Source organism: Micromys minutus (assembly GCF_963924665.1).
Source record: "Micromys minutus genome assembly, chromosome: 23".
Taxonomy (NCBI): Eukaryota; Metazoa; Chordata; class Mammalia; order Rodentia; family Muridae; genus Micromys; species Micromys minutus.
Genome location: NC_137958.1, coordinates 45,531,288 through 45,556,642, shown reverse-complemented (window position 1 = coordinate 45,556,642; position 25,355 = coordinate 45,531,288). Strand labels below are relative to the sequence as shown.

The 25,355-nt window shown below is 40.4% G+C and overlaps 1 protein-coding gene across 6 annotated transcripts in view; it reads right to left on the bottom strand.

Moving 5' to 3' along the window:
- Positions 1-25,355, bottom strand: part of PTPRZ1 (protein tyrosine phosphatase receptor type Z1) — a gene marked incomplete at its 5' end in the record, with an annotated part of 180,400 nt that overhangs the window by 28,032 nt on the left and 127,013 nt on the right. For 4 of the 6 annotated variants that reach the window (XM_080936122.1, XM_080936120.1, XM_080936123.1 and 1 more), the window contains 3 exons: positions 4,160-4,251; positions 15,517-15,661; positions 22,469-23,468. In XM_080936122.1, coding sequence (XP_080792248.1) covers positions 4,160-4,251; positions 15,517-15,661; positions 22,469-23,468 — 1,237 coding nt within the window. Of the gene's footprint in view, positions 1-4,159; positions 4,252-15,516; positions 15,662-19,936; positions 23,469-25,355 lie in introns of all 6 variants that reach the window. The other 2 variants (XM_080936118.1, XM_080936119.1) reach the window with 1 other exon arrangement.

Genomic DNA, 25,355 nt, shown 5'->3' with positions numbered 1-25,355 from the left:
AACCACAATTCCACAGACACTGGAGAGTTTAAAGTCTCAAGATCCTAAAAGTGTTAAAGGGTCAGCGCTCTATTAAAGTAACCTCATGGTCTTAATATAAGCCAGAAGGAGAGAAACCAACTTGTATGTATAGAAAGAACAAGATCAAGAATACCTGTTCCATGTATCATAAGTGGTGGTGCAAAGGAACACGCAAAGAGAACAACTATTTCATATTTTGTTAATGGGATTTCAGAAGATAACAGGCAGAATCCTGCTCTTCAGCAGCGATTGGTGGAGCATCTAAACCGTTTGAAACAAGACTTACGTGAATGGCCACATGGAACACAAGCCTCTTTTCTTGCCCCGATTTAGAAAACCTTGTCACTATTTTGTCTCTATCTTCATATTCTTCTGTCTCTGCTTATATATTTAAAAATATCTCCCTTTCTTTAAAAATAAATTCTGGATTTTTTGAGATTATGATATTATTTCCCAATATTTCCTGCCTCTAAATTCTCTCATGTACACCCTCCTTGCTCTCTTTTTAAAATTTTGTTGGTGCTGCTGCTGGTGGTGTGTGTGCTTGCTTGCATGTGTGTGTGTGTGTGTGTGTGTGTGTGTGTGTGTGTGTATTCTTAAACACACAGATACAACCTGCACAGAATGTACAATGTTACTTGTATAAATATATTTTCAGGGCCGACCAGTGTTAGGACAACAAACGGGTATGATGTGCTCTTCCCTAGAGAAGTCGAATTTCCCAGGTTTCATTGTACCTTGGTTGCCTACAGTTCCTTTTGTAGGACTGAGGCCCCATGAGCCTGTCCCACCCATGTTACTGTCTATTGCTATCCCCCTTTCTAGCTCATGCTTAGGCAGCCATGTTGACGAGACCCTCGTGTGTAGCTTCTGCCATATCTCAGAGACATGGTCTTACAACAAATCCCCAGTTCTCTGGCTCTGTTACCTCTCTTCCAATGATTTCTGAGCTTCAGATGCCAGAACTGTGTTGTAGACCCGTCAGTGGGGGCTGGGCTGACAGCTCTGTGGGTGATCGGTGTAATTCTCTCTAGTGGTCTCTCTCTGTTGCAAGAAGTTTTCTTGACGAGGAGTGAGGACTACACTTACCCTGGCTAGACTATGGGGAAAGATGTGCCCATTTTTCCTTAGCCCTCTGTGTTCTAGAGAGTTATAATGTCTACTGCAATCACATAAACGGCTGGGATTTTGGCCCCAGAGGAAAACTCTGCGGTCAGGGAGTGTTTGCCTCTTAATTATCAAGCTCTGAGCACTGTTGTCCATGTATATGTTGGTATAATAGACAATTTAAAGGGATTCAATCATGCAACATGTGAAAACTTTCAAACAGCTCTACATTCTCGGTATTCCTGTCATTTCCCTCCCTTAGTACAACAACCACTGTTTTATGGTATTTGCTTTTTGGGGTGCATGTGTATGTGTGCACTCCAATATTAGAAAACATTTTCACATAAACACAGATGATCAGAAATGATCTGTCCTCTTAAGTTGTATGTCAACTAGACACACCTAGTCATTTGAGAAGAGGGACTGCTGAACACCGGAAAACATCTCCATAACATCGGCCAACAGACAGGTCTATTCACACATTTTCTTGAGTCATGATTGAAATGGTGGGAGGTCCTAGTCCTATGTGGATGGTTGGTTCGACCCCTGGGCTACTGGTCCTGACTTGTAGAAAAGCAGGCTGAGCAAGCTATGAGGCACAGTCTAGTAGGAAATGTTTCTCCATGGCTTCTACTTCAGTTCCTGCCTGCAGATTCTGCCCTTGAGCTGCCACCCTGACTTCACTCAGTGACAACTATTGTTACCTGGAAGTGATAACTCTTTCCTTCCCAAGCTGCTTTTGGTCACAGTTTTGTCACTGCAATAGGAACCTCAACTGAAAAAATAAACTGGTACCAGGTTCATGAGATTGCTGAGAGAGTCATGACCATGTTTTGGGGAGGCTTGGGAATGGTTTTGGAATTTGGTGGTAGAAAAGTCACTGAGTGTTCAGAGCATAAAGAGCTACAGTGAGAATTGGGTGGTTATGCTGGGAACAGCGCCAACAACGGAGGGAGGTTTAGCTTATGATGTTTCAGGGGAAATTTGAGAGCCCCCTCCCTCAAGGACTCTCTTAAGGATGTTTTAATGTTTTGATTGGGGAATCTGAGGTTCTGGTCATCTCAGGCTGGGAAGTTGTCTCTGATTAAGAAGGGACCACCATCACTGAGGCAAAAAAATCTTCTGGGAAGTGTTTCCTCGGATCAACAGGCAGAAGTAGTAGTTCAGAATAGACCTAAGCTCTGCCATGGCTGGCAGCCCAACATGTAACAGTTTCCCAGGTGGTCCTAGTTTTGAAGAAATGAAGGGATCAAAAAGAAAAGTAGAGACTTGGCAGTGTGAAGACCCAGGTGAAGATGTAGCCTTGGTTACAGCAGAGTCAGGTGAGGATGTAGCCTCGGTTACAGCAGAGTCAGGTGAGGATGTAACCTCGGTTACAGAGTTATGTAGCAGTTTGGGGATTCCATTACCATGAGATGACCTCCAAGGACAGTAATGCATGGATCAGAGCCAAAGTGAGCCCACAAGACAAGTTACATGTGCTATGCATGGCAGAGCCAGAGAAGGAAATGCCAATGTCCTCTGGAGCCCAAAACACCATCATCCCAGACGTCTGACACTGAGCTTCACACCGCTAGACTTGGTTTGCCCCGATCTGATTCTAACTGTGCCCCATTCTTCCTTTTTGAAACAAGAATGTAAATTAGTATTGTTATTTTTTTAATTTTCAATAGCCTACAGTTGAAAAACCTTTGGCAATTTAGAGATATTTCGGATATTTTAGAGAAGCTTTGGACTTTTAAAGAGTCCGAGTTTTTAAAGGCTATGGAACTTTTAAAAGTTAAAATATGTTACACTGTCTTATTGATATGAACATGTTATTTAGGCAGTGGCAAGGAAGGAAATGTTATGGTTTGGTGGTTATGTGTTTGGATGTCAAGTTGACAAGGGGGCAACTATTCCGGTTAGTTTTATGGTATTTTGACTCAAACTAGAGTCATTTGGGAAGTGGGAATTTAGATTAGAAAGTGCCTCTTTAAGATTGGCTATTTTCTTGATTAAAGTAGGAGGGCAAGCCCACTGTTGGTCCTTCAAGCATTGGGTAGGTGATCTGAGTTGTATATAAAAGTAAACAGGTTGAACAAGCCACAAAGAGGAAGCTAGTAGTGGATGTTGCTCTATGGCCTGTCCTTCAGTTCTTGCTCTCAAAAGTTCCTGCCTCGATTTCTTCCCCCGACTTCTCTCAGTGACACAGTGCGACCTGAGTATTGTAAGATAAAATTAATCATTTTTATCTTAGGCTGCTTTTGGTCATGGTGTTTTATAACAACAGTAGAAACCCTAACTATTACAGAAATTACATTTTAACCTTACTTCTGTTTTTTTTTCCCCTCCTGTCCAGATTTCTGATCCTTATTGCTTAAGTTTCCTCTATTGCAGTAGAAACGAGTGAAGACGTTATGGTGCTGGTTAGCTTTTGTTTATCTGACACAAATGAGTCATCTCAGATGAGAGAAGTTCCTGTGAGGAACTGTTTCCATCAGACATCATTTGGACCTATCTGTCGGGAATTTTTCTAAATTAATTATTGACCAGAGAGCCCACCCTACTACGGGCAGTGCCCTCCCTAGGGAGGTGATCTTCCGTTGTATTTTAAAAAAAGCAAAGTAAGTAAGCTTGTGGAGAGCAAGCCAGTAAGAGGCATTCTTCCATGTTCTCTGTTTCAATTCCCACCTCCAGGTGAATGCCTTGGGTTTGTGTCCTATTCTGCTCAGTGATGAACTGTAAGCTGAAGTAAACCTCCTTCCTCATTTTTTTTTCTGTCATGGCTTTTAATCCCAACTAGGATAACAGAATAATCATAAATTAGTTTGCCATATCATCTCTGTGACTAAGAACACATGGAATTAATGAGGACAGTGTATAAGACTGGTTGACTGACACATGATATCACAGTTCTTTTAGTAACAAATAGTTACTCGTGTGCATTATAGGTATTTCGAAAATATGTCAATAAAGGCAAACCTTCCTTCATTGTTTTTTTTTCTTTCAGTATGTACCAGATACTCATAAACACTCTTCAGATCATTACCTGAAATTGGAAAGATGGGTGTTGGTGGTGTAGATATTACTCGAGGGGATGTATTGTCTTCTAAATAAAAGTGAGCGGTCTGGAAGCATTTTCTGAAAAGCAAAGAGAAAAGAACACATGAGAAGGTGACATCTACACTTCCTGAAAATTTCAGTGGAAGTTTCTAGATTACAACAAGCATGGATCCACAACCAGGTGAGTGAGTATTGCATCCTAACATGTATTTTCATAAAGCAGACATAAGGAAGAATTTCAGGTCCTGGAGTTTAATCTCACTCTTACCAGCACCAGATGCAGGAGAATGAGCAGATACCAGACAAGCAGAGGTAGGATCTGAAGGGCGCTTGGTGCCAAACACTACTTTGGCAGTTGTAGGGAACATCAGTGCCTCAGGCTCTCCCCCTTGTTGGCATATACCAAGGTGTTTTATCACGTTGGCAGGACATGGGTTGAAAGTAAAGGTAGTGCCCATGGAGTGTTCTTAACACAACCAGCTCCCCTGGAACATATGCAGCTGGTCAGAAAAGCTGTATCTGTGTAGACATGGAGTTCCACAGGGGCATCACTTTGGGAAAGGAAGAAGGCAGCTTTTTGTCCAGTAATGCAGCAGTGGTTGACCTCAAGAGGGTAATGAGCACACAAGAAAAACTAGAAGGGGTTCTTACTTCTGACAGATGCTAGTCTTGATGATGAGCACTTGGAGAATGAATATATTTAGAACCAATGACAATTGTGACCCACAGCGGCACCTGCATCTATTTTCATTAAGATAATAAGAGGAACATCTGGTGGGAACACACTGCATAGTGCCGAGTGGAGCAAAGACGACACTGCTGCTGTACAAGAAAGCAAGCCATCCCATAATTTGAGAAATTTAGGTAATTAAAACGGCTAAATGACTCTTTCTGATGTGTGTTACTTTATTTGAGTTAGTCACGAATGGTTGAGTTTCAACAGAAATATCTCTCCACAGGAAAATGTTAATCTTCATTTTCCATTCTAAAGCTTCAAGCTACACGTTATTAATCCTAATGAGCTTTAGCATGACATTTGTTCTTATTCAGTGAACCCCTAAATCTCAGTATTTTCCAGTAAATCAGTTTCCTGGATACAGTTCTTGAATGGGCTCCCACTGCTATTAGAATCATATTGTTGTTTCTGCGAGGACTGAAAGGTCTTAGCTTTCACCAATCTTTGTCATCTCACTGCCAATAACTTCTTCTCCCAGCAGTCTTCAGTTTTGTCCACGCACCTCCTCCCTCTCCCCTCCACCCCTCCCTCCCTCCCTCTGTCCCTCTCTCCTTCCTTCTGTCTCTCTGTCTCTCTGTCTCTGTCTCTGTCTCTCTCAGAGAAGCCATGTTTGAACCCCTTCTAGCACCTTGGGTACTGCCTCTTCCTCTGCCCACATGCCTCCTTCCTATTCCTATTATTTTTGCATCCTTCCAGTTCCACTGAGGGTCCTGGATACCACTGTCACTATGCTTCTCCCCTAGTTTTATGAAAATCCTCCTTACTTGGAGTGGGACTGGATCTGGATAAAGTCATTGTTAAGTTGAAAACATCCTGAGCTGAAAAGCATCAGGTACCTACCCAGCCTCACATGTGGCATAACTTAGCAATGGTACAAGCTAGAGTGTTGGTTATTTGTTTCTATGATAATGCAGCTGGCTGGAAATTTTGAGTCATTGTCACTGCCCAGCATCTCAAGAGAATAGTAAAATTCATGGGACAAGTCCAATGGGATAAATCAAATTCAAAACTTAAGGGACAGTATCTACTGAATGTGAACTCCTTTGTCAGTGTGCTGAAGAAAAAAATGGTTGAATCATCTTAAACTAGGAAGATTAAGAATTTGGCTTTATTGTTTTGTTATGATTTTATGGGTATATTTATTTTTCTCCACTCCCCAAATAAACCAATAATCCAAAATAGGTAATTACTACAAGGGTCATCACATTGTAGGTACCCCAAGATAAACTTTTCAAAGAATGTAGTGTAAAATTGTGTATTTATAACGTATTTTATAATGTTAATGCCAAGAGAAAAGAAAAACATAAAGCAACCATGTTCATAGCAAGGTTCTTGTCTCTGAGAGCAAAAGCCCTTGAAAAAAAAAAAAAAACCCACACCTGAGCGAACAGTAGAGTATTTTCCAGAGAAAGCAGGAGCGTAGGAAGACAGGTGGATAAGGAGGAGTGTCAAAGGCATCAGGAAACTAATCTCATCCTGGAAAGTATTGTATTCAAATGAGGAATGGGGAAAGTTTAAATAACCAGGCCCAGTACAAAGAAACTGTTAATGGCAGCCCACATGAAAGACTGAATCCAAACTGGAGCAGTCCGGCAAGATTGGTGTGTCTGCAAGTATGGTTAGCATGTTCTGGCTCTGACAAGAAGATGGACTTGGAATATGCCTTCTGGGACTTCCTGCCATTCACAGCTGGTACACGAATCATTTTGCACCCTCCCTGGTATTTAGTTTAGGTTTAGTTTGGGATTTTCAGTAACAAGAGGCTCAATGTCAAAAATCATATTTAGGTGCTAAACATTTCTTTCTCTTACTGACTTAAAACCCACTCTCCCATGAATATCACTAAATGATACAAAAAGAGTAGGTCTTCCTGCTGTAATGTTGTGCCTACCTTTCCATTAGTAGCTGTCTTCTTGCTAGATTTATAGCCTGGCTCCAGTTCAAAATTTTATATAATTTCTTCGATATATAATCTTTACTGTTTCAGTACTTAAACCTATTTATGCCTGGTCCTTTCCTTTTATCACTTTCTAATTTGACATTTACAGTCTAATAATCTATGAATAGCTGGCACCTGAGGTTGCCTTGTTCTTGATGATTAGTATCTCTTGCCTGCTTTAAACATGATTCTCCTTGGGACCCAAATGTCTTACTCCTCAATAAGCCAGACAAACATTGTCTTCGAGCCCCAGTACAACTCAGAGGGATCTACGCTGTGAAATAGCTCTCATCTTCTAAGATTCATGAACCTCAGTCCATCTATCCACTTTACCTGATTCAAGTTTTCAGTTTTAGAGATCTGTAAAAGACTACTTTGTGGCATGGGGGGTGGGGGGAAGCTATTGAGTCCAAAATTGGTCTTGAGTTCCTGGACATTATAGCATTTTAATTACTTCAAATAACTATTTTTAAGAATAATTATTTTTTATGAATAGTTGCTCTTTGATATATCCTTAGTACAATTTTTAAAAGATAGGGCTATGTCCCTTGATTTCATGTAAACCCAACTCTTGATATAGTGATGAGAGAGTATCATGGTACACAGTGTTTTTGAATTAGACTGATTGGTAATTATAACTAAATCCTATCGACTTTATGTTGTTCACCTGCATGTTAGATTCTCTTCTCTGGGCCTCAAGTAAGATGCATTGAAGTTTCAAAATGTTTGAAAGATATAGAAGAAATTTATAGTTTTTAAAAATCTTGAGGGAAAGACAAGACAAAACAAAACAACAACAGAAACTGAATGAATAGATGGTTAAGTAGATGAACAGAGGATATGCCAGTTACTGAGAGGATATGGGTAAGGAAGCATTTAATAGAATATAAACATGTAAAGAAAAACATTAACGTTGTAATTTGTCATGTTGTTAATCTGTGTTATAGAATTTGGGTTAATACTAATTCTCCTAACTTCAAATACATAATAAAATCTTTACTTATTTTTGAAGTCAAGTGGCCAAATGTTAATATTTGGTATTGAATTTTTTCCAAACTCACAAATCACACCAAAAATCTTGAATGAGAAAAGAATTAAAATTGCATAGTTGTTTAGGTACTACGCTGCAGTCTTATGTGGATAGTGACTTGAAGGTGGTATAGTAGGGGAAGCCCATATTCAGGATTGCTAGTTATCTCTAAGGTCCTACAAACGAAAGTTTAGGGTCAAGAGATAATTTATATTTCCTAGCCCTACATTTTCCATGAAAAAAAAAAAATACTGTGTCTATGGAATGTTCTGATCCTACACAACTTTTGCTGATGTGTTCTTTTACCACACATAATGTTGGTATTTGTCGGGGTCTAGGTCTAGGTCTTTTAAAATGATTTATTTTTTTGCTTTGTTTTCCTTTATTTAAAAAGGGGCTATTTACAAACCTTCCCTTTGGAAGTAGTTTTGCATCTTTTAAACTTATGGTATGTCTCATGTAAATTATACCTTAAAACATCTGGAAAACAATTTCAAGGCGTATTACTTAATGTATGACAAGCTTAAGTCTCTATGTTCCATCTGTTCCAAATAAGCAGCGAGTGTCTTCACGTCTATGTGCTAAGTGTTGATAACCGTGTCTCCTGCTAATTATCACTCCACTGTGCTGAAGAAAGTGATGACTGTTTTAAACTTGTAGACATAGGTTCCATCAATCAATGGTAATCTGATTATTTAATTTACACCTTTATTTCACAGTATTGAGAATTAAAAGCTGGAAATGTGTAATTATATCCCTTTTCAGAGTCCTCAGACAAATACAAAATAACTTTCAAAAGCGTTCACTGACAGACCACCTAAAGGAAGTCTCATGGCACACTTGAAAATGGCCTTACAGGTGTCACCCAATGGAAACAGAAGAAACACATTCATAGGTCAAAATTGACATAACCAAAGTCATCTAATAATTAGAGGTGAGATTCGGAAGGGACTGAGATTTTACCTTCTATAATCAGTTGTTCCTCAGCTAAACCACTTACTCTCAGTGTCTGCACAAACACAGGTAGACACTTAGGGTAAATTTAGACAAAGGATATAACTCATGTTCCATGTTGAGGTTAATTTTCTACTAAAAATTATATTGGAGACACACTGAAATATTTTTCAGAAACTTTATGGCTTTACCTCCCACATTTAAGTTCATGATCTTTTAAATTTTCTTCACTTGTTATTTACTGGTTCTGTATGCAAAATCAGAGAGCATATGTGTGTGGAGGTCAGAGGACAAATTATGGGAATCAGGTCTTGCTGAGCCATCTCGCTGGCATCTCTGATCTTTGATTGTGTGTGTGTGTGTGTGTGTGTGTGTGTGTGTGTGTGTGTGTTATGAAAAAAAAAGGGCCAACTGGCATATCTCCAATTTCTTCATTCCATTTGTTGAAATGACTTTGTCTGTTCATGAGATTTGGGAGTCTTGTATAAGACTTGATCACAAATGTAAGAAATCATTTCTTGGCACTTCATCTCACCATATTTTACTGTTTGTTTATTCTTAGTGCCACAACTAAACTCTTGATTCTTCTAGCTTGAGAACAAGCTCACAAGTCAGTGAGTGTGAGCCATTCATCTCTGGAAAATTCTTAGAAAAAAATTTATGTGGTAAGTCTTTATGACTTCAGGTTATAATCCTACCTTCTTAGACACAATAACTAGTCATAAGCAACAGCAAAAATTGAGGACAAGGGATTCATCAAAATAAAACGTTAACGTCTTAAAGGATATTTTTAAAAGATATATCCGAAGATAAGATGTCTATGCACAGAATAGAACAATGTAAATTGGATAGTGGAAGGCATAGTAGCCTGAATGTAACTCGGGAACATCAGAAGGCAGAGACTTGGAAATCCTCAAAGCAAACTGAGCAACACATCTGAACTAGAAGATACACCTGAGTTCAACGTTGACTCCGTATTTGAGGGAGGGAGATTGAGGAAGACACCAACAATGAACCTCAGATCTTGCAACGTATGAAAACGTTCACATCAGCATGCATGTCCACACACATATGCAAATGCACAGACACATGAGCATACATGCACAAACACCTGCATAACACACACACCCACACCCACACACACACACACACACACACACACACACACACACACACTTGCAAAATGAAACAAAAGTAAAATAACTTGATTTAATATAGGCTGCAATGTTTTGGGCACAGAGTTGTCTAAAGATATAAAGTTGTTGAATAGGCAAAAGAAAAGAAAATCACCTAGCACTATTTTTTTAATAGAGCACTAGACAAGCACTCAACCACTGAGCTAAACCCCCAGTCCCATTTTAATTTGTAGGCAAGGCTGGCCTCAAACTCATGATCCTCCTGCCTCTGCCTCCTTCAGGAGATCCTACCAGTGTGAGCCACCACAACCTGCAGGAAATTCTTACAGGCACTAAAATGTGGTACACTGCCCACTTTAAACAGACGGTTCTTTTGGTTTAGTGGGTTTTCCTTCCTTCCTTCCTTCTTTCCTTCCTTCCTTCCTTTCCTCCCTCCCTCCCTCCCTCTCTCCCTCCATTCTTTTCTTTCTTCCTTCCTTCCTTCCTTCCTTCCTTCCTTCCTTCCTTCCTTCCTTCCTTCCTTTCTTTCTTTCTTTCTTTCTTTCTTTCTTTCTTTTTCTTCCATCCTTCCTTCCTTTTTTAAGTTTAGATATAAAAAAGCCCACAAGGACTGTAAGTTCAACAGGTTTTCTTTTTGTTTTTCCTTAGATATTAATTTTTTTAGTAAACAATGTGATGTCTTTATTTCTTCAACTTATAATCAATGTGAGAAGAATTTTTTCCTTAAAAGAAGGGGTCCTAAGACTAGTGAAACAGATAGCGGTAGCCTGTCTGTGCTCCTGTCTGTGCTCCTGCCTGTGCTCCTGCCTGTGCTCCTGCCTGTGCTCCTGCCTGTGCTCCTGCCTGTGCTCCTTCCTGTGCTCCTTCCTGTGCTCCTGCCTGTGCTCCTGCCTGTGCTCCTGCCTGTGCTCCTGCCTGTGCTCCTTCCTGTGCTCCTGCCTGTGCTCCTTCCTGTGCTCCTGCCTGTGCTCCTGCCTGTGCTCCTTCCTGTGCTCCTGCCTGTGCTCCTGCCTGTGCTCCTGCCTGTGCTCCTTCCGGTGCTCCTGCCTGTGCTCCTGCCTGTGCTCCTGCCTGTGCTCCTGCCTGTGCTCCTGCCTGTGCTCCTGCCTGTGCAACTGCCTGTGCTCCTGCCTGTGCTCCTGCCTGTGCTCCTTCCTGTGCACCTGCCTGTGCTCCTGCCTGTGCTCCTGCCTGTGCTCCTGCCTGTGCTCCTGCCTGTGCTCCTGCCTGCCCGCCCCTGCTTTGCGGCAGTGGAGTTTCTTTAGTGCATTCCTTTTAATACTGTTCTTGACCTCGACTGCTTTCCTCTGTGTTAGTGTATTCTCCCTTCCCACACTGTGGCTTTCGCAAATAAAAAGTGCACCCGCTTGGTTGACAAAATGACACTATTAATAAACATATCTACATTGAAATTTGAATAAATCACAAAAACCTTGAACAAGAGATTGTTGTGATTTGGCACAATTCACCACACCCAAAGTGTTTTACAATCAATTTAAAAGTTATATTTTCTAGAGTTTCTTTCATGCAGACATGAGCAAGACAGATGTCTCATGAAACTGAATGAATTTTGAAGAGGGTTAGCAAAGGGCATATTTTTTTACCACCACATTTAATAGACAAAATACATACACAAAACCACCTAAAATGTTCATCCTTTAACCTCATCCTAAATTCAAGAAACTTGAAATAATGTTTTCGAGTAAAAAAAAAAAGTGACTGATGCCGATCAGACAGTTTTGACAATTTTATATGTTTCCCTGACAATAGATATGGTACGAGCCATACTAAATAAAGTTGAAAACACTCATATTTTTGTTTTACAGGAATCATCAGACCATATTAAACACAACTAATTTAAATTTGTATGAAATAGCTTAGATCAATTAGTAGAAATTATGAAATTTATTCTAATTAATTTATTTAATATAAATCACCTGCCATTCTATTAGAGTTAGCATTAGCACTATTTAATCTGAGATATGGTATGTTATAGCTTCCATCTTTTGTTAAATTTGTCTAAAACAAATTCTTATTTATCCAAATAGTTCATTTTATAGGAAAACTCAGATTAGGCAAAATGAGCAAACGTGCTCCGTTGGCATATCCTTTTTTCTGTTGCATAAAGGGAGCCGGATATGAGAAACAGTTGGTCTTAGACATGTTCTGTTGCTTCAGGTTTCCGCATGTGCCTGGAGCTGACACAGTGCCAGAGCACTCTGTACCCAGACCCCACTGGGAGAGATCCTGTCTCACAGAGGTGCTGACACATCTGAGAACACAGGTGAGACCACCACCTCTGCTCAAATTCCTGGACCAAGAGGAACCTGCCCAGAGCCCTCAGGACACAGGAACCAAGGAGCATTCTGGGACAGGATTCTTCCAGTTTCTGCCTGCACCCAGAGCTGACCCTGTGCTATAGCTTTCTATTCCCTGACTCAAGTAGGAAAGAGCTGCCCCCCCAGAAGTGCTGACACACATGAGAGCATCGGTAAGACCACCATTTCTGCTCTGAGGGATCTGCCTGGAGCCCTCAGGACACAGGAACCTAGGAACAGGATCCTTCCGGTTTCTGTCTGGTCCCTGTACTGATCCTGTGCCACAGTTCTCTGTACCCAGACCCTGCTTGGAGAGAACCCCCCACCCAGTAGTGCTGACACACAGGACTACAGGAGAGTCAAGCCACTGTCAGACTCAGCAAGACCAGCTAACACTAAAAATAAGCTGATGGAGAGAGAGGCAAATCCAAGAACATAAGAAACAGAAACCCAGGGCACTTGGCATTATCAGAACCCAGTTCCCTTACCACACCAAGCCCTGAATACCCCGACCCAACAGGTAAAATAGGATTCTGATTTAAAATCACAACTTATAATGATGTTAGAGGACTTTAAGAAGGTCATAAATAACTCTTTTAAAGAAATATAGGAATAGGACAAGACAGGTAAACAGGTAGAAGCCCTTAAAGAGGAAACACAAAATCAACCAAATAGGTGAAGAAATTGAAAAAAACCATCCTGGATCTAATTATGGATATATACACAAAAAAGAAACCACAAAGGGAGACAGCCCTGGAGATAGAAAACCAAGGAAAGAGATCAGGAGTCATAGACACAAGCATCACCAACAGAATACAAGAGATAGAAGAGAGAATCTCAGGGGCAGAAGATACCATAGAAAACATTGACACCACAGTCAAAGAAAAGGCAAAATGCAAAAAGCTCCTAACCCAAAACATCCAGGAAATCCAGGACACAATGAGAAGATCAAACTTGAGGATACTAGGCACAGAAGATAGTGCAAAGATTCCAAAATTAAAGGGCCAGTAAATATTTTTAACAAAATTAAATGAGAAAACTTCCCTAACCTACAGAAAGAAATGCCCATAAACAGAAGAAGCCTACAGAACTCCAAATAGATTGGACTAGAAGAGAAATTTCTTCCATCACATAATAGTCAAAATATCAGATGCACAAAATGAAAAAGAATACTAAAAGCAGTAAAAGAAAAATCAAAAGTAACCTATAAAGGCAGGCCTATCAGAATCACACCAGAATTCTCAAGAGAGACTGAAAACTAGAAGATTGTGGGCAGATGTCATACAGATACTAAGAGACCACAAATGCCAGCTCAGGGTACTATAACCAGCAAAATTTGCAACATAGATGGAGAAACCGAGATATTCCAGGACAAAACCAAATATCTTTCCACAAATTCAGCCCTAAAAAGGATATTAGATGAAAAATCCTAACACAAGGAGGGAAATTACACCCTAGAAATAGTAAAAAGTAATCTTTATTCAACTAACACAAAGGAAGATAGCCACACAAACATAATTCCATCTCTAGCATCAAAAATAACAGGAAACAACAATCCCTAATATTGGTCCCTAATATTTCTCAATATCAATGGACTCAATTCCCCAATAAAAATACGTAGACTAACAGGCGGAATACTTAAGGAGAACCCAAGATTTTGCTGCATACAAGAAACACACCTCAGTGATAAAGACAGACACTATCTCAGAATATCATCATGAGTGAAGTAACACACACACACACACACACACACACACACACACACACAAATCACAGTGTATGCACTCACTGAAAAGTGGATATTAGCCCAAAAGCTCAGATTACACAAGTTACAATTCACAGACCACAGGAAGCTCAAGAAGGAGAAAGTCTAAAGTGTATATGATTCAGTCCTTCTTAGAAGGGGTAACAAAAATATTCACAGGAGAAAATATGGAGACAAAGTTTGAAGCAGAGACTGAGGGAAATGCTGTCTTGAGACTGCCCATCTATGGCTTCAGCCCATATACAGCCACTAAACCCAGACAATATTACTGATGCCAAGAAGTTTTACGAGCAGGAACCTGATATGGATGCCTCCTCAGAGGCTCTGCCAGAGCAATACTGAGACAGATGAGGATGTTTGCAGCTAACCATCAGACTGAGCATGGGGATCCCAGTGGAGGATCTAGAGAAAGAACTGAAGGAGTTGACAGGGTTTGCAACCCCATAGGAAAAACATTATCAACCAAACAAATCCTCCAGGGCTCTCAGGGACTAAAACACCAACTAATGAGTTCGCACAGAGAGACCCATAGCCCCACGTGCACATGCAGCAGAGGATGGCATTGTCTGGCATCAATGGGATGAGAGGCCTTTGGTCCAGTGAAGGCTCATTCTCCCAGTGTAGGAGAATGTCAAGGCTCTGAGGTGGGAATGGGTGGTTGGGAGTGGGAGACTCTTCATGGAAGCAAGGGGAAGGGGAGGAGGGACAATAGTGGGGGGGGAAGGAAATTACATTTGAAATTTAAATAGAGAGGATATCCAATAAAAATGATAAAGTCAATTATAAAGACTTTTTAAAAATAAATGCCTTTGCATCTTAACATAGTAATTTCCCACGTCTTTGTGTTTTAGTTGCTTCATTTTGCTTTTGTTTATAGGCTATTATTTTTCATTACATTACACATCTGATAGATGTTTTACAAAATTTTATTTAAATATGTTTTTCTTATAAAATTTTTTTCCTAAAGAATAGCTTTTGAATTTATAAGAGTTGATTAAGAAATATCATCATTTTCCCAGTGTAGAAGAATGCCAAGTCACTGAGGTGGGAGAGGGAGCACCTTCATGGAGGCAATGGGGGGGAGGGGGGATTGGTGGAAAGGGGATAGCATCTGAAATGTAAATACAGAGAATATCCAGTAAAAATGGAATAAAAGGAAAGAAAAAGAAACATCATTGCTAATGATAAATGCTATGATGATATTTGAATATTAATTTGATTGAAGTGAAAATATAGCTGTGAAGACATTTTAATACGAATGAACTAAAATCAAAGCTCTTCTATCTTCAATCCTTTAAGTACAGAAGCATCAACCTTCAGATTCCTAAGCTTGCCTTGTTCAGAGATGAACACATTACTGACAGCTTTAACGTAAAACGAATTTTGAGAATTTGGAGTTTCTTTAGATTAAATATAGGCAGAGTTCTAAGCTTTAATAATCAAATTTCTGAAACACTCAACTTACCTCCAATAGATGAGAATACCAACAAGAACCACCAGACAGATAAAAGTCAGGGCGGACACGATCACGAGGGGCACAACCGCCTTCTTCTCAGACTCCAACCCCTCAGCTAGGCCAATACGAGACTCATGGCTACTATTACTGGCCTCTGTAGTCGGAGAAAATTGAGAGAGTTGAGATTTAAGATGAAGAAAAAAAATGGCATTTTTTTCCCCAACTGATTAAGAGCAACCTGCATTCTTGCTACTTACCTTTAAATTTACGACTCTACGAGGCAAAGGCTGTCTATACATCAGTTTAAGCAAAACAAAGTTTAAAAATTAAGGCAAGATATTAGCAACATTAAGAAAAATAAACAGAAATTGTTAGTGGTGGGGGTGTTTGTTGTAACAGGATCTGGAAACGGTGCTGGTTGGGAAAACTGCTCGAAGGAAAACTGCAGTATCAACATTAGGAGATTACTGTTAAAAATAAAGGTTAGGAAAACACAGTGTTATTTACTAAGTTATCAGATGTAACCTTGGTGTTCCAACATTAATTTAGTGTATTTATTTTATCCGTCTAATTTAGTAAACAATTAAGAAAAAAAATGATAGTACCTTTTCAATCAAGCAGACTTTTAATTTTAAATGTGTTGATTTTAAGTATTTTTGGAATTGTTCTTTTTTAGTTTTCATTGAGAATTTCATGCATGCATATTATGTGTTTCGATCGGATCTTTTTTTCAAATTCTTGTCTGCTGTTTTTTTATCAAAAATAAAAATTATTTCATGTGCACTTAAAAAAATAAATGGCCTAATAAATTGCTTTCAAACACATGCATGGACTAAAGAATAATCTGAAGACAACTTGAACTAATTTAAAAGTTGGGGAACCATTAATTTTACGTCCAATTGGGTACTTTACTGTAAAATAAAAAACTTTGAAAACAAATCACTGTAGCTATATTATCTTTCTAGGTTGTCAAAAACAGCTTCAGAACTGTGAATGCTTTACTCTTTTTGAAGAGTGTTTGGTGGGAAGCGAAGGCAATTGTTCACTAGAGCTGTTCCAACTCTGCGTGACCCTAGTTGCCTTCTGCACAGGTATTTAGAGAGCTACATTGAAGGTCCCATCAAAGTCTTCATTCTTCCAGCATTTGATACAATTCTTGCTTTATACCAAGTGCTTTATTGACAGGAAACACAAAAATTTAATTTCAATATAAGACACCATTTAAACTTTGGGAAAATTCCTATAAATGCACATATATAACATCACCACATAGTTAACTGTCGTTTCACACAACAGCTTCCTTTTGTAACTAGAGTTGAGGGCATATGGCTAAGAACTAAATTCGTTCATTTAGAATGTACACCAAAGAAATATAGTGACAACCATATTTTCCAGTATCTAATATCCACAGATGTATTTGCTAAAAATATGGAATTCAAAGATGTGGATATAAACGTAAAATGTCTTAAACAACCAATATTTGTGTTGTAGTTAATATTCTGGCAAGGAAGCCAAAGTTTTGATTTTTTACTTAGTTCATTCCTATGCTCTGGTCATTATGTCTGTGGAAACTCTGACAGACCCATAAATAATCTGATGATCAACACAGCAAAATGTCCTGTAACATTTAAAATAGCATCTTCCTTTTGCTGTGGCTCTCCACATTTTTTTCCTGTTATAACTATTACCTAAATGGAAAGAGTTTATGGGGAATAAATGACGTAACCTGCTTTGCAAACCCTTTGGGCCCCAGTAATGACAAATGGTGGTTAATATTCCATACCATCAGCTCTAAATTGAAACCCACAGAATAGGAGCAATGATGTCACCTGTAATTTTTAAGCATGCAAATATGGGGCCCTACTGAAACTCATTAAATTGTTTGAATCAGGCTCATGTTCAAGTTTAAAAACAAAATGTATGTGTTAATGAAGTTTATAGAACTTTTATAGCCATGAAGGTTCATTGCAATATATATTATATATAATTATATATAGGTATGTATAGCTAAATATTTAGCTTATATATAAGAATAGCCACACATGAAAGATGTCAGATGTGTGTGGGAAATATTTATATTGAAAATATATAACATAAACACATTTTACATTCATATACATCCATTATAAACATACTCTATTATCTATCTATCTATCTATCTATCTATCTATCTATCTATCTATCTATCTATCTATCTTCCACCTTCTCTGTGGACTTTTCTTATAAATTCTCTGGAAGATGTGATGTTGAACTCTGTTACTGAGTAGTTAGAATGAGTCTTTGGTATTTACAATTATTGAAGCCTAAGCGTTTTGTATAGGATGACATATCTCATGAAACCACAATCTGTTGGCTGCTTCATGTACTATTGACTATAACATTTATTTTCCTTTATTAGAGACTAGAATATTTGCTTTGGTAGAACTTAGTAGATGGGTTATTTAAAAGACAATAATTCAGCTAAGCAATAAAAGAATAAGACTGATATTTTAAAGGGCTGAGAATAAAACAGCATAACTTTGGTGTGAAAATTTAAGCATAAAATATATTTTATTGTTCTCAATCACGTAAGCATGTTCTAAGAGACAGACACTAATAATACATTTCCAGGGTTAGTTTTGCATCGACTCTTTGTGTGAACTGGATCAAGTATCTTACAGTCTGTGTTCACTCTCATATAGATTTGCCCTATTTATATTATTTTAAGAAACATCATGTCAGTTTTTCTACAATTTAGAAGTGCCATAAATGATGAGTTTCAGGTTAGGGAATATTCAGTAATTGGATAAGACTGACTTTGAATTAGTTTGACAGATACAGTTTTAAAAATAGGTAAAAAATGTTTTTTTTTTTCTAATTCTGTTTGAACCTACTTCCTTCATTAATTACATTATTTCCCAAAGAAGGATTTTATATCCATATTGCTTGTTTTTTTTTTTTTTCATCAGTGGGGAACTTGCTCTTAACAGTTAAATAAATCTAATTAGTATTCCTAAGAGAAACTACTTTCTTCAATAATTCTAGATGTAGTGATTTGTTATATATGCGTATGTATGGTCTTGGAGTACAGTCATGACCTTTCCCTTTCAAATAAATCTAAAAGTATCAAAAGAAAAACAAGTGCCGTAATTGCGAAGCGATAACAATCCACATACGTAACGATATGCCTGACTACAGTGACCTGTGAGCCTCTTACTCCTTCTTAGCCGTCAGTTCAGACATTGAAGCTGAAATGCAATGTTAAATGGCGAGCAAGTCAGAATACAGAAAGAAGAAACAGCCCTATCTAAGTATAAAATCTCCCAATTGCTACCATACTGAAGACTTTACAGCTAACGTGAATGATGAAAGCAACAAAGAGAATATATATTTTAATGAGATTGGCTCTATACTGTAAATTTTTCCTATTAGATTCTGGGCAATTATTACTGAACATCACATTAAACATTAGCTTATCTTTTGACTTGCTAAGATTAAAGTATTGCTAATACTTCTCTTGCTAATTAAAAAAAAACCTTATCGCTTAATCAAAGCAAATTATAAAATTTTTGCCATGAATTCAATGGAACCACCTAGGTTTTCTTTTATACACTTAATAGAATTAAAGTTGAGTTTTGTTACCATTGACATTTAAGGCACACATCTGTATGGTATGTTGCAGTCAGCTTCAAGAAACATCTGGCTAATAAAACAATCTGCATAAAATATATTAACAATGAAATGCATCTCTGCAGAAAAGGCTCTAGGCTTCTTCTTTTTCTTTTTTACATCTTGTCACACAATACCTACTCATATTACGCATATTCATGTCTCTTACTATAACAAACACAAAGTAAAATGTATTTTGCTGGTTTATACTGCCCTCTTTAGGCAATATAAAGAAGCTCAAAGAAAGATACTAAAACAATATGGTGTTTATAAAGACCTTCTTTATCCATCAAACCTTAGCCCTGTAATTCTTTTCTGAAGCTCTCCAAGCTGATGTGCCCATGTGACGTGTCTCCTTGATTTCCATCGGTGGATAGGTGCTTATAACATAATGCTAAGATTTGAAATCCAATAGAATTAGTTTACAACTTATTTTAGAATACAAGTATGGACATTTAAATGGTCTTAACACAGCACACTGCATAGTAATATATTCATAGCGTATTATGGATACAAAATTGATTCCACATACAATAGGAATCCTGTAGGATGGGAATTAGCAACAACACACAAAGTATTTTTAGGATGATTAAATCAAGGACCAAAATATGTCGCATATTCACTTGAAACCATCTTTATAAGAGCTATAAATTGTTGAGCGTTCTGATTAAAAGGCGAAGGTCTGCTGGCGGACCAGATTCTTCTTCCATCATTCTTCTATGTTTACTTTCATAGCAAGAAAACCAGCACATCTCATGCTATCCCTTTGCTCATAACTAACCTGCCTCTGAACTGTTGGATACTCCCGAGTGCCCACTAGTAACAGATGGTGTGGAGGACTGTGGAGATCCTGGAGCTATGCCTGTATCATCTGCGTCCAGGACACCATCAGCATCCTTTTCATTAACATCTGGAAAACTGAAGTCTGTGGAAGTCTCGTTATCATTAAGGCCATCTGAGGTGCCTCGCCCTGACCCGCTGTCCTCATCACTTGTCAAAACTGCCCACGGGGTGTGAGGCAGGACAGCACCACCCATCCGGAGGTCACGGTCCTCTTTTCCATCATTGTGCTTCTCGGGTAGCATACTTGGTGGCGGTGACTTATCAGGACTTTTATTCACCCTAGTTACCCCTGTGCCTCCACTTTCTTCTTCTGCATTCTCAAATAGCAAGTGTGGAATTGGGTCACTCTGATCCACGAGACTGCTTTCCTGGGTGTCTGAGTCATTCGTTACCTTTTCCTGTGATTCTCTATAGGGTGAACATGACATACACTTATCCGTGGAAAAGCGATCTCTATCTATGTCATCATAATCGTCATCATCATAGTCATCACCTTCTTCTCCCCCTCCCACTAGGTCGGCGTCAGACCTGGCACTGTGAGTCAGCTCTGGAGTGGCTTTAGAAGGAAGAAGCAACTTGGCTGTGGTCACAGAATCATCTCTTTTGGGAGAGACATTTGTCATGGAAATGGGCCCACTTCTAAATGGAACAGAAGGGTCAGTAGGTTTGAGTGCCTCAGAAACAATTGTTGGGAGACCAGTAAGTACCTTATCAGCAAGAGGAATTTCAGTGCGCATGAAAATCCCCTCAGACTGCACAAACTTCTCTGTAAGTGTAGTTTGTGGTTCATCAGTTGGTAAAATGGGAGTAGCGAAGGCCTGCCTCCCTTTTGGAGGGTAGGCCTGGCTAATGTCCAGATGTGCAGTTTGGAAAAACTCGTCATGACTGTACAAGGATGGCAGCCCTTGCTGGGGACTATTGCTCTTAAGCAAACCTTGTTCAAAATATTTCTCACTCGAGTGAGGAGCTGCTAAGCTCTGAAGTAAAGTGGAGTGTACGTAGGAAGGCGCTATGTCAAGAACTTGTACTGATGTGAAGTGCGCCACGCTTTCGTGGGAAGCAGACTCTGATGCCATGGAAGAGCTACTTTGTTCAACCATGGGGGGTTCAGCCAGTACCAGGTCACTAGGCCCAGATGGAAGAGCAGTTTTAAGCAAGGTGTCAACACGAGAAACCCGAAAGGAAGGTTGCAGCAATGATTCAGTATTAAAAGGAGGCGTGGCCTCATAGAGCAAGGGCTGTGTTGAAGGGTGTGATGCTTCACTAGAAGCAGTGTCAGAGAATTCTGGCTCCGAGTTTGTGCTAAGCCCGGGTTTAAGCCACGTGCCAGCAGATGCTTGAGATGCAGTGTGTGTGGGTTCAGCTGGAAAGACAATTTCTGGAACTTGACTAATCTGATCCAAAACCTTAGTTATGGGATAAACAAGAGACTCTGGGAACACGCTCTTTATGCTAGAAATACCGACAGAGGTTTCTTTTAAAGATTCACTCCACTTATTCACAACATCAGACAGCTTTGGCGTGACTGTGCTTTCAGAGTGGGAAGCCAGGTCACTGAAAGAAGACATCTTCAGTTCAGTCTCATTTCCATACACCGTTTCACTTTTAGAAAGAGGCTTAACATTATCACCAAACACAGATGCTGTATATGTAAATTCAGCTACAGAAACAGGTGAAGAAATGTTAAGAGTTCTCAGCCCATCTGTGTCAGGTAAAAGCAATTCACTATCAGAGGAGGCTCCAGACCACTCCCCATCACCAGAGAGAGCAGGGGGAGGCTGTGGTAATGATACAGTTGGAGTCATAATCGAGGATTCAGGCATTGATACATGGCTAGGATTGATCAGTAAGGACCCCGGATCAGCTACACCGACAGAATCATGCACAGGGATTGCAGAACTGGAAGGAACAGTGAGCCCATGGTGGGAGCCCTCAATGGCATAAGAAGGTTCAGGCCCTGAAGAATATGCATGCAGAATGACATCACTGCTGGGTGATTCGATTTGAGAGACCATAGATGCTTTATATAGGACAGCAGACTCACTACCAGATTCCAGGGTGTCCGAAGCAACAGGGATAGTGACCTGATGTGACATCACATCAGAATACTGCACAAGGCTGGGCTCTAACAGCAAATCACCCCCAGCCACCAGCAGAGAAGCATGCAAAGACAGCTCATCCCTCTCAGCAGCTGGAGTACCTTGCGGAAGGGTTTGAGAAACTGTGTGCAGATGGTGAAGGAAGTCACTACTGAAGGAAGCAGAGGAAAATGGGAGCAGAGGCGCATCATCATAGGAAGACAGGATGGAGTCAAATGACACACCAACACTGGGGAACACAGGCGTAGCATGCAAGGCCGAATCACTACTCGAAGCAGCAGGGGTAGTGTTGAGGGTCTGATTGTCAAGCAACAAAGGGGTGACTAGAGGAAAGACTTCACTACTGTAGGAAGGTTGGAGAGGTGTCTCACCATTGTAAACTGGTTGAGTGGTCTGCGGATGGAGGATATTGATAGTGGGAGCCAAATCAAGTGGGCTGGAGGACGGAGTGAAAGCCTGTGGCGTTGCTTCGGTTGGGAGGTAGGCAAAGGTAGAATAATGCGGCATCTCCAGATCTGTGACTGAAGGACCCTGGGACGCGGTAGCGTCTGGAGGAAACGACTCAGTTGTCTCCCTCGATTCATCATCAATTTGTGTGTCCGTGGAGTTGACCTGGAGAAAGCTCTCTCTGCCGGATCCAGTCTCGGACTGTGTTGTGAGGTCTGTGGAGCCAGGAAACCACACACTCCCTTCAAGAGAGGGATCCTTCAGGGATTCTTCTGAACCAGATGGGGATGAATCCTCTGGGGCATTTTTTGTAGATCCTGGCTTAAGGATATCATATGTGATCGCCTCGGGCATGTCTGAGGAAGATATATATCCACGGAATATATTCTCTGAGGGAAAGGGGACAGTGGAGGTGGCAGGGCTGGAGCCTGACATATCATCAGCTCCTGCATCAAGCTTGAAATCAGTCAGTAAGTTTTCTTCACTGATGTCAGCAGACACCTCTCTGTACTCTGTTATGGAGACCATATTTAAGGATTCTGCAGTCCCAGACAAGTTCATCTGTGGGAAGACAAGGAGATTTTTAGAGCCACTGTTTAAGGAGGCTGAAGTGCCTTCCACACGGTGGGGAGGCAAGTTAGTTCCAGTCTGAGAAGGTAAGGAAATCTCTCTTTCTGTATTGGGCTCAGCAACTTGTTGGAAAGTAGAATTCAGGGACACGTTGAGAACATCACTCTTTCCAGAGAATTCAGATCCTCTTGTGGGAGATCGGTTAGTCTTGGCTTCATTGTATTTAGTCCCCATGTGATTAGAGTGAGTCGTGGTGGAGACCTGGGGCTCCTTTCTCCTTATTTGGTTGGTGGCACTGTCTCTTCCGGGATTCGAGCCAGTGTCTTCTTCATTGTCTTTTCCATATTCTTCCTCCTGTAAGAGGCAAACAAAATTTAAAGAATCATAAAGGAATTAGAGAAAGTCAATGTCTAAATACTTTATACAATATTTTACTAAGAATTTTTCACTTGTATGATTCTCATGACTTCTGACCCTTCTGATCCTCTATCCTACCCTACCCTACCCTACTCTATCTTACCCTACCCTACCCTACCCTACCTTACCCTACTCTACCCTACCCAGTCCTACCCTACCCTACCCTACCTTACCCTACCCTACTCTACCCAATCCTACCTTACCCTACTCTACCCTATCGTACCCTACCCTACTCCATCTTACCCTACCCTACCCTACCCTACCTACCCTACCCTACCCAGTCCTACCCTACCCTACCCAATCCTACCTTACCCTACTCTACCCTACCCTACCCTACTCCATCTTACCCTACCCTACCCTACCCTACCTACCCTACCCTACCCAGTCCTACCCTACCCTACCCAATCCTACCTTACCCTACTCTACCCTACCCTACCCTACTCTATCTTACCTTACCCTACCCTACCCTACCTTACCCTACTCTGCCCTACCCAGTCCTACCCTACCCTACCTTACCCTACCAAATCCTACCTTACCCAACTCTACCCTACCCTACCCTACCTTACCCTACCTTACCCTACCCTACCTTACCCTACCCTACCCTACCTACCCCACCAACCCTACCCTACCTACCCCACCTACCCTACCCTACTCTATCTTACCCTACCTACCCTATCTTAACCTACCCTACCTTACCCTACCCTACCCTACTCTACCCTATCTTACCTTACCCTACCCTACCTACCCTACCCTACCCTACTCTACCCTACCTACCCTACCCCATCTTAACCTACCCTACTCTACCCTACCTACCTACCCTACCCTATCTTAACCTACCCTACCCTACCCTACCTTACCCTACTCTACCCTATCCTATCTTACCATACCCTATCCTACCCTACCTTACCCTACCCTACCCTATCTTAACCTACCCTACCCTACCCTACCTACCTACCCCACCCTATCTTAACCTATCCTACCCTACCCTACCCTACCTACCCTATCCTACCCTACCTACCCTACCCTATCTTAACCTACCCTACCCTACCCTATCCTACCCTACCCTATCTTACCTACCCTACCTACCCTACCCTACCCTACCCTACTTTACCCTACCCTACCCTACCCTACTCTACCCTACCCTACCCTACCCTACCCTACTCTACCCTACCCTACTCTATCTTACCCTACCCTACCTTACCCTATCCTATCCTGTTTTCTCATACTATGTGTCTATTCAACAGGCACATATTCTATAAATTTTATTATATATTCATCATGGAAAGCCATTAAACTAAATGAAGGTACTTTTGTTATAGCTGTCTACATTTTAATACTAAGGAGCCAAAGGAATATCATAAAAATACTTGAAATAATATCATAAAAAGTATTTGCTTCATAACCTGACCCAGTTTTTCTGAGCACCCATGTTCAGCTTAATAGAATGGAACTTGTACCTTGTTCCTCAATATTAAAAGTCTTAGATTCTGCCTGGCTCTCTGATGTCACTCCACATCAAACCCCAACACCAAGCACCATCCAGGCCGTTTATCTCCTCCTCTTTCATTCTCAGCAGATGCCAATCTTGTCCACGTGTCAGAGAAAACAGCAGCCAAGCTGCAAGGATCATATATGATCCTAACACTGAAAACACTGCTTGTCTATGTCTCCTCACCCCGCCCTTCCTCTTGTCTCTAAGCACCCATTAGCCTTTCCTTCAGACACTCACTCCTACATCTGTGTAGGAGTCTACTTTCTAGGGTCTCCTTACAAACTGAACATAGTCGAGCATTCTGCACCCCTCCCAAACCCCAGAGTATTCTA